The sequence below is a fragment of the Berghia stephanieae genome, chromosome 10, assembly GCF_034508935.2.
Source record: "Berghia stephanieae isolate SIO BIC M18660-M18661 chromosome 10, UCSD_Bste_1.3, whole genome shotgun sequence".
Classification (NCBI taxonomy): domain Eukaryota; kingdom Metazoa; phylum Mollusca; class Gastropoda; order Nudibranchia; family Aeolidiidae; genus Berghia; species Berghia stephanieae.
Window position 1 is genome coordinate 17,526,338 of NC_088369.1, and position 9,315 is coordinate 17,535,652.

A 9,315-nucleotide genomic window follows, 5' to 3' on the forward strand; every position below is an offset into this window, starting at 1 on the left:
AATTTGGTTTTGTTGAGGACAAGGGTACCAGAAATGGAATATTCACATTATCAATGCTGATGGAAAGATGTATTGAAGTAAATAAAGATCTGTATATGTGTTTCATCGACTATTCAAAAGCCTTTGATAAAGTACAACACGAAAAACTATTCAAAATTCTATCATCCTTGGACATTGATGGTAAAGATTTAAGAATATTACGGAATTTGTACTGGGAACAAGAAGCAGCAATGCGTGTTGACAACGAGCTAAGCAGTTTTACACTATTAGAAGAGGAGTTAGGCAGGGGTGTGTTTTGTCTCCAGATTTATTCAACCTCTATAGTGAAATGATATTAAGAGATATCGAACATAAGAAGGGGGTGTGTAATGGAGGAAAGAATGTAACAAATCTGAGGTATGCAGATGATACGGTTCTACTGGCAGAATCTGAACATGAACTACAAGAATTACTGGATGTTGTAGTCAGGAGTAATGAAAATATGGGACTGGAACTGAATATATCTAAAACAGAATGTATGACGGTATCTAAAAATAATAACCCACCAGCCTGTGTAATAACAAGCAGAGGACAAACAATACAACAAGTTGAATGTTTCAAATATTTAGGCTTCAATGTAACATCCAATGGAAAATCAGATTGTGAAATAAAGAAAAGAATAGGTATGGCGAAGAATGCATTCAACCAGCTGCATACAATTATGAAAAACAGGAATATTAGTATGAAAACAAAAATCAAAGTCCTGGATTGCTATGTACTGTCTGTGCTGCTATATGGTTGTGAGAGCTGGACCATAAACAAGACCATGGTTAAAAGACTGGAGGCAGTGGAAATGTCGTTTTACAGAAGAATGATGAGGGTGTCATGGGTGGAAAGGAAAAGAAATGAAGAAATTTTAGAAATGGCAAACAGAAAAAGATCACTGATAACAAAAATCATCAAACGCCAAATGGAATTTTTAGGACACATTATCCGCCACCCTGGTTTGGAAGTACTCGCCTCGTCTTTATATATAAGACTACTAATCGAAACACAATATAACTGAATATATGGAAATAATAGGATGATACAATACGTCTAGAGGCTAAAAGTACATTTAGGCTTCACGATGCGCCCTGCTCTTGTTCGAACTCCATAGTTTTCCTGTCCAACACTAACTCCTACTTCTTTAGGAAGGTTCGAACCATCACTACTTTCTGGTCGCTGTGAATCAGCCTCGGTATCATCACTCATAGACCCTCTGCCTTCTAGTTCAAGAAGATGCAGTCTTTGTATTGGTCTAATAAACGACCCTTTCTTTGTTTTCACTTCTACTGTTCTTATAAGCTTGTCTTTACTGGGAATTAGCTTTGTCACTCTACCAAGTGGCCAATACAATTTTGAACAATTGTCTTCTCTGATGATAACAACATCGTTCAGTTTCAGACTCCCCTTAGCTTTTGCCATAGGAGCATGAGGTAACTCTCTGATATAACTCTGTCTCCAAATAGACCAAAATTTCTCTAACTCTTCTGATCTCGATGCTGCCATTTGGCGCAAGTCATTTGCCGTTACACTCTCAGGGCTAAGGTTCGAACCCATGGCGGCCATGTTTCCACTAAAAAGAAAGTGATTAGGAGTGAGAGCTTCCCAGCTATCTAGCGTGTCCCCGACAAATGTGAGTGGACGACTGTTGACACACATTTCTATTTCACATAACAGTGTGATAAGTTCTGATTTTGTAAGGCATCTGGTACTGATACTTTTCTTTAAACTGGACTTAACAGAACGGACAAGGCGTTCCCAAATTCCTCCAACCCATGGGCTTCTAGGTTTGATAAACTTCCATTTGGGACTTTTATCACCATATTCTTCTGCCAATTTTCTTGACGCTGACTGAAAAGTTTTAGCATTATCACTCATAACAGTCACTGGCAAACGTCTTCTTGACACAAATCGTTTGAATGCCATCATGAACTGTTCAACTGTTAAACTGTCCACAAGCTCCAAATGAATGGCCCTTGTTACACCACATGTAAACAAACAAATGTAGTGCTTTTTCCCAACAAAGTCTGCGGTAAATATAGGCCCGGCAAAGTCTACCCCTGTTACAGAAAAAGGTTCAGATCTGCTAATTCTCTCCTTGGGGAGAGGAGCAATTGGCTGTTGGCATGGTAAAGAGTCATATCTAGAGCACCTTACACACTGCCTTTTTACTTTTCTTGCTAATGTTCTCAACCCGATTATCCAGAACTCGTTCCGGATAGAAGATATCATGTGTGGAACACCTGCGTGCTTCGATTCTAAATGCTCACGACTTGTCAATAACTCTGAAACATGACATTTCGGCAAAATAATTGGGTGTTTGCACTCAAATGACGCTGAAGCAAACTGAAGTCGTCCTTGCAACCTCAAGAGACCATCTTCATCAATGAAAGGATTCAATTTACGCAACGGAGACCCCTTAGCCACCCTGTTCCCCAATTGAACTTGTCTCACTTCTTCAGAAAAATACTGAGCTTGAACTGTTCTCAAAAGCACCCTCTTCCCTTCAACTATCTCTTCAACCTTGAGACACTCTGAGTATTCTCTATCTGCGCGTGCTTTCTGACGGCAATTACTGATAAATCTTAGCACCCACGCTACTACTCTGACAGAGTTTGAGAAGCCTCCCCACCGTTCAAACGGTAGCAGAGGCACTGCACTAAGGGTGTTGCTTTGTAGTGTCATCTCTTGGCACTCTGAGGAACATATCATGTTGACTTCCGCTTCATCTTGGATTTTCTCTTCTTGACTTTCCTTCTCTAAAAAATCTGTTGGCCCATTTATCCACTCAGACGAATGCATCAAGGTATTTGCTGTCACTCCTCGTGTTCCCAAATCAGCAGGATTTTCTGATCCCTTGCAATGCTGCCAATTTGAGGGGGAAGTAAGTTGTTGGATTTCAGAAACTCTATTTGCAATGAAGGTTTTCCACTTTGAGGAATCACTGCGTATCCAGTGTAGAGCAACCATCGAGTCTGTCCAGCATCTGTAATTTGTTTCCTCTGGCAGTTGTAATGCTTTCATTACAAAACGAAGGAGACGGGCTCCCAACAGACAACCCAACAATTCTAAACGAGGCAAGGTGACCTGTTTTACTGGTGCCACTCGTGACTTGGCCATAACCAATGTCATCCTCTGTCGTCCATCTTCTTCCTTCACACTTGAATACACAGCAGTACAATACCCCTTTTCACTCGCATCACAAAAGCAATGCATTTCTAAACTCTTCTTGTTGATCCAGGTGCACAACACCAAACACCTTGGTACTGCCCATGTCGACAATATGGACAATTCATGCATCCATGCTGAAAACCGTTTTTCTAGGCTGTATGGGATTTCTTCGTCCCATTCCACTCCCAATTTCCAGAGTTCTTGGAAGACAATCTGTGCTGTTATAGTGAAAGGACTGAGGAAGCCCAGCGGATCAAAAATTCTGGACAGCAAACTCAAAACTAACCGTTTGGTTACCACAACATCTGTTGGAAAGGGATAACCCATAAATTCAAAAACATCAGCCGTCGGATTCCACTTCAATCCCAAAATTTTGGTTGTGTCACTCTGTGGCATGACTCCATCTCTGAAATCTTTTTGAACTCTTTCTTTTATTGCCAAACTGTTAGAATTCCATTTGCACAGCTGCATGTTTGCTTCTGACATGATTTTGGATGCTGTCTTCTGCATTTCACATGCCTGGTCAATGTCATCTGCTCCAGTGAGAAGATCATCCATGTAGAAGTTATCTTTCATCTCTTCCAGAATCCTTGACTTCTCATACTTGTTGAGATGGTGTCTGACTGTTGCAATCAACAAAAATGGTGATGAGGTACATCCAAAGATCACTCGTTCACAGCGCATCACTCTCATGTTTTGGCCTTCCTTCAAAAGAAACCTCTGTACGTCTTGGTCTTCTTTTTTCAATCTAATTTGAAGAAATGCCTTCTTGATATCTGCTGTCAGGGCTACCGGCCATCTTCGAAATCTAAGGAGGACATCGGCCAAATTGGGTAACAGATTGGGACAGGCATGAACGCAATCATTCAATGATATTCCATTCGATCCACGGCATGAGGCGTCAAACACAGGTCTGACCTTGGTCGTGACGCTCTCTTCTTTGATTACTGGAAAGTGAGGTATGTAATAAACTGGTCTGTTTTCTGGCTGCATTTCGTCCAAGGGAACCTCATGTATCACTCCTTCCTTTTCAAGAGCTTTGAATACATCAGCATATCTGGTGTCATCACCCAGCTTCCTGTCAAGCTTTTCAACTCTACTTTTTGCAGACTGAAAATTGTTCTGTAACTCTGACTTCATGACCCCGTCCTTCCATGGCAATGCAACTTCATACCTCTGATCTACAAACTTTACACTGTTCCTAAATTCTTCCCATACGGGGTTCCCTACTTCTGCATTGACCCCGTGGTTCGAATCATCCAAGATCCCAATTGCCTCAAGCTCCCCGAATTTCTTCACTGTACTATCACTTACACAACCCAGTGTCAAAAATTGTGAATGGGAGTTTTTGCCCTTTACTTCAGGGGAATGCCATGATCCAGAAAGGATCCACTTACCGAAAATGGTCTCTTGAGCCACAAGTCCAATCTCACTGTTTATTACCTTACCTGGTATTATTAACTCCCAATAATTATCAAGTCCAATCAAAACATCCACTCTCATTCTCTGACCCTTGTCATACTCATCTCCCCATTCCAAATCTGAGCCCACCTGAGACTTAAACTGAGCAAGACAATCAAGATTCACCCCGGCCTGTATAATGTGCCACAAATTTCACCAATTTCTGTCAAACAGACTTTCGACTGCTTTCCCTTCAGACCCTGAAAGGAAACTTCATAAACATTTCTTTCTCTTTTTTCTGATGGTCTGCCCCCACCAAAGGTGAAAAATGATGTCTTCTCCTTACCAATAAATTTGGGTTTTAAACTCTTCACACAGGAGGATGAGATGTAACTTTTATCAGCAGCGCTGTCAAACAAAACAAAAACGTCAACATAATTGACTTTCACTTTGCAGCTTTGCATGACAGTCTGTCTTCCTGTAAACTCAGACTTGGCGTAAATCACGCAGTTGCCTGTCCCCCCATTTTCATTTGCACTGTCTTCAGCTCTGTTTGTGTTTTGTTTGGCAGCACTCTGATTTTGGTAGCAAAACACCTTATGGTGACCTTTATGGCAAATCGAACATTTGAATCTACAATTCTTAGCCAAATGTGAAGGCCGGAAACACTTGAAACAAAGATTACTGTTCTTTGTTTTCTCTCTAATTTTTTCAGTGTCCATTTCCGCCAGCTGTGGACATTTATCACTGTAATGGCTGTCCCTTTTACCACAGAAAACACAAACACAAGCACGATTCTGATTGTCTCTTTTTTCACTTGTCATCAACGCAGACGCAGTGTTCTTCCTTTTCTCGTACGCCACTGCCACCCTTGCTTTTTCGTGTGTTGGTGGCAAATCGAAATGTTGGGAACGTTCCCGTCTTTGAATTTCGCCGTGGAGAAAATCCATCAAAAAGAGTAAGTCCGACTCTCGTTTGTCGCTCGTTCGGGCCCATTCCATACGAAAATCACTTGGCAGTCGACTCAATATCAGGGGTGTCAAAATGACCCCATACTGTCCCCCTGAAATTCCAAAGTTCTCTAAACTCAGAATGTGTGACTGAACTAGGTTGTAAAAAGTCCACATATTTTTCACATTCCTTACGTTGACCTCAGTTGCCAGAAGTTTTTGAATATGGTCGAAAACTATTTTTTCTTTTCTATCGTAACGTTGTCGAAGAATTTCAAGTGCGTGACGATAATTTTCTCCGGTCAAACTTAGTCCTTTGATACACGAAAGGGCTTCTCCCGACAACAGTGATTGCAGATACGAAAACTTGGTGATATCAGATAGCGTCGCTTCATCAATAAGCGCTCGAAACGAATCAAAGAACGAAGGCCACTCAGTGTAATCCCCCAAAAAACCTGCCAGTTGTATTTTTGGCAAGTTTGCTGCACTAGGATTAAAACGCCCTGATCCATTGTCCTGCGTTTCACTATTGTTAGCGTTCACACTGCGCTCCGGTTCCATGGAGGTCTGAATCTCAACTAGTTTCATTTCTGCAGCCGCCTTAGCCGATCTGCACTCAAGTAGGAATGAATGTTCATTTTCAATGTCACGCTGCAAGTCCTCTTCAGAAAGGAACAACAGTTCGAGTTCTTCTTGCACTGATGTTAACTTATCTTGTCGCCTTTTAAAATCTGCCAATGCGTCGGCCAATTCAGCTGAAGAAACGTCGAATCTGGCAACAAGCTGTTTTAGATTCAGAATCTCACGTGAAAGCCATCCTTTCGTTGCAGACCTGCGTTTTTTCGCTTCTTCCATACTAACTAGTGGTATCGAATACACTGGAGGACACTACGTCGCCTCTTCTAACAACAATGGAGGAAAATGAAACCAACGACTGTCAACTGAATATCTACTTGCCTGCTTCTTCTCAAACAAAACACACAGTCCAATTAACGAAAATCTAGAGGATCCCGGGTTTCGGCACCAAAATGTTAGTCAATAAATTGAACTGAGTCTCCAAAGATACTTTTAAACACTTTATTTACAGGCAAGGTTGTTTACAAATAAAACATGATGCTTCCTCTTTGACAGTCACCAAAGAAATCCCAACCTATCTCCGTAGTAATCGTTCTCTAGATTACTTCCGTTCAAAATACACAACAAATTGCGGGCTTTTTGGTATCTGTGAAAATTGCCCGATAATTCCTGCTCTTTGTTGCAATAAAGAAAATGGCGTAAGAAAATATACAACAGCTGTTTTGCACTTTGTCCAGTTTTTCCATTTGAGTTTTGGAGCAGTTTCCCCATGCAGATATCCCGTATTCTAGCGCTGGTCTCACATATCCTGTGTAAGTTTGTTTCAGTATATCGGAGCTAGCTCCCCAAGTTGTTCCAGCTAGTTTTTTCAAGAGTTGTGTTCGCTTTACCCCAACTTTCTGACTGTTGCTGATTTGATTTTTCCATGTTAGTCTTGGGTCAAAATGGACTCCTAGGTATTTTGGTGCGTCGTCTTTTTCCAATTCATGGTCTTCAATACGTAGCTTTGCTTTTTCATCTAAATATTGTGAACTTTGTCTTCACTGCATTTATTTTCATCGCCCAGTTGTCAGTCCATTCTTTGATATTATCCAGTATGATTTGCATCCTGTGTTGTGTCTTGATTAAGTTTTGGTCAGAGCTAATCAGAGCTAGGTCATCTGCGTACATCGACATTTTTACTCCTCGACATAGTGTTTCTCTTATATCATTTACATAGAGAAGAAATAGTTTAGGTGATAGTACTCCACCTTGTGGGACTCCATGTTTTAGTTTTGCTTCTCTACTTTTGTAACCTTGTGTTGTTACTCTTGCCTTTCTTGTTTTTAGGTAGTTTTGTATTCAGTTGAGCATGTTATGGGATACTTTTCATTTTTGTAGTTTATATACTAGACCTTTTTTCCGCACTTTGTCGAATGCTTTTTCAACGTCCACCCATACCACAATTTTTTTCTTTGCATCCTGAAACGAGTCCTCTATTTCTTGGGATATGTAGGTTACTTGACTTTCAGTACTGCTGTGTCTTCTGAAACCAGCTTGTTCATTTATAAGCACATTGTAGTTTTCAAGATACCACATCAGTCTGGAGTTGATAATTCTTTCTACCAGCTTGCACATGCTGCTTGTAAGACTTATAGGTCGGTAATTTGCGGCTTCATTTGCTTGTTTTCCTTCTTTCTTGATTGGGACAATAAAAGCCTTTTTCCATATATCTGGTATTTTACCAGTTTTCCAAGTGCTGTTGTAGAGTTGTAATAGCTTTCGCTGTCTTTCAAAGATGGATAAGCATCTCATTTGTTACTTCGTCTGGGCCTGGCGATTTCTTTGTTTTTAACACTTTGAGAGAGCTTTCTAGTTCTTCCATAGTTAGCTTCTTTGTCATTACTTCATCTATGGCTTCCTTGAGTTCCTTTTTTTGTTTTCTGCATTCTTTTTTAACTCTTTTCTTCAGTTCTTTATCTATTGTGTTGTCACTAATTTTTTTGAACTGCTCCATGAAAAGGTCTGCAACTTGTTGTGGACTGACAAGTTCTCCTTCTTTTTCCAAAGCGGGAGAGGCGTAGTGATTCGGTTCTCTATTTAGGGCTTTTGTAAGTTTCCAAAGTTTATTTCCATCTTTTTCGAAGTTAAGGCTATGCGTTTTTTCTTTCCATGCCATTTTGGATGTCGTTGCCATTTCTTTTTTAAAGGTAGCTTCTGCCTCTTTATACGCTGCAATATTGTCATCACAGGGTCTGCTTCAGCCATTTCTCTTGTTTCCGATACTTTATTACTTAACTGATTAAGATCGTCTGTCCAGAGTGGTATATAATTTTTTCTTGCTCCCCTTGGGATACCTTCTTTTGCTGCTTTTCGATTGGCCTTTGTCAGTTCTTTTGCACTTTTGTTGACATTCTTGGTTTTACAGTTTATGTTTTTGCAGTGGCTATCTGTAAGTTGTTCAAAGCTTTCCCATTTTGCTCTTTGGTAGTTCCATCTTGGGATAGTTTGTGTTTTGTTTTCATTTTGATGATAGAGGTTTGTGATGATTGGCCTATGGTCGCTACCACCCAGTTGGGGCTGTACTGTTCTATTTATCGTCTTTGCTATATCATCTGTGGCAAACGTAAGATCTGGGGTAGATGTGGTTTTCCACGCTCTTGAGAAATATGTATCCTCATCTTCATCGTCATACAATAGTTGAAGTTTTGTTTCAATTTGCCAGTTTTCTACTGTTTCACCACGTTTGTCCATATCTCCATATCCCCAGCTTTGAGAGTGACTGTTAAAGTCCCCTAGTACCAGACATCTTTCTTCCTTGATTTTTATCTTGTCTAAATGAAGCTCTTTGTTTGGTGGGCAATAGCAATTAAAAATCGGGAGTTTTTTCTTTCCGATACATACTTTAATTTGCTGTATTTCTGATTGCTCTTGTTTATCAATTTTTATGCCTGCGGTTGGGTAGTCGTTTTTTACTAATGTCATCACGCCTCCTTTGTGATCCTTTCTATCATGCCTTATTACCTGGTACCCTCTAATGGCAAATCTCATGTTGTCCGTGAGGTGAGTTTCTTGAATGCAGGCAATTTTGATGTCCTGCTCTTTGAGTCTCTTTTCAAGAGCTATTTTCTTCTTTGCAACGCCCTCAGTATTTCATTGGAGGATTTTAATTGTGTTTGGTGTTCCAGTCGCATGTAACCTTGATTCTCCTCCC

General features: G+C 40.4%; 2 protein-coding genes across 2 annotated transcripts; both read right to left on the bottom strand.

Annotated features, from left to right (window-relative positions):
• Window positions 1–1,077: 1,077 nt before the first annotated feature.
• LOC144980600 (uncharacterized) lies at window positions 1,078–4,698 on the bottom strand. The gene has a single exon (XM_078928280.1). The coding sequence runs from the start codon at window positions 4,696–4,698 to the stop codon at window positions 1,078–1,080; it is 3,621 nt and encodes a 1,206-aa protein (XP_078784406.1).
• An 80-nt stretch (window positions 4,699–4,778) lies between these two features.
• On the bottom strand, window positions 4,779–6,401 carry LOC144980601 (uncharacterized). The gene has a single exon (XM_078928281.1). It carries the CDS (start codon window positions 6,399–6,401, stop codon window positions 4,779–4,781), a length of 1,623 nt encoding a protein of 540 aa, XP_078784407.1.
• Window positions 6,402–9,315: the final 2,914 nt, after the last annotated feature.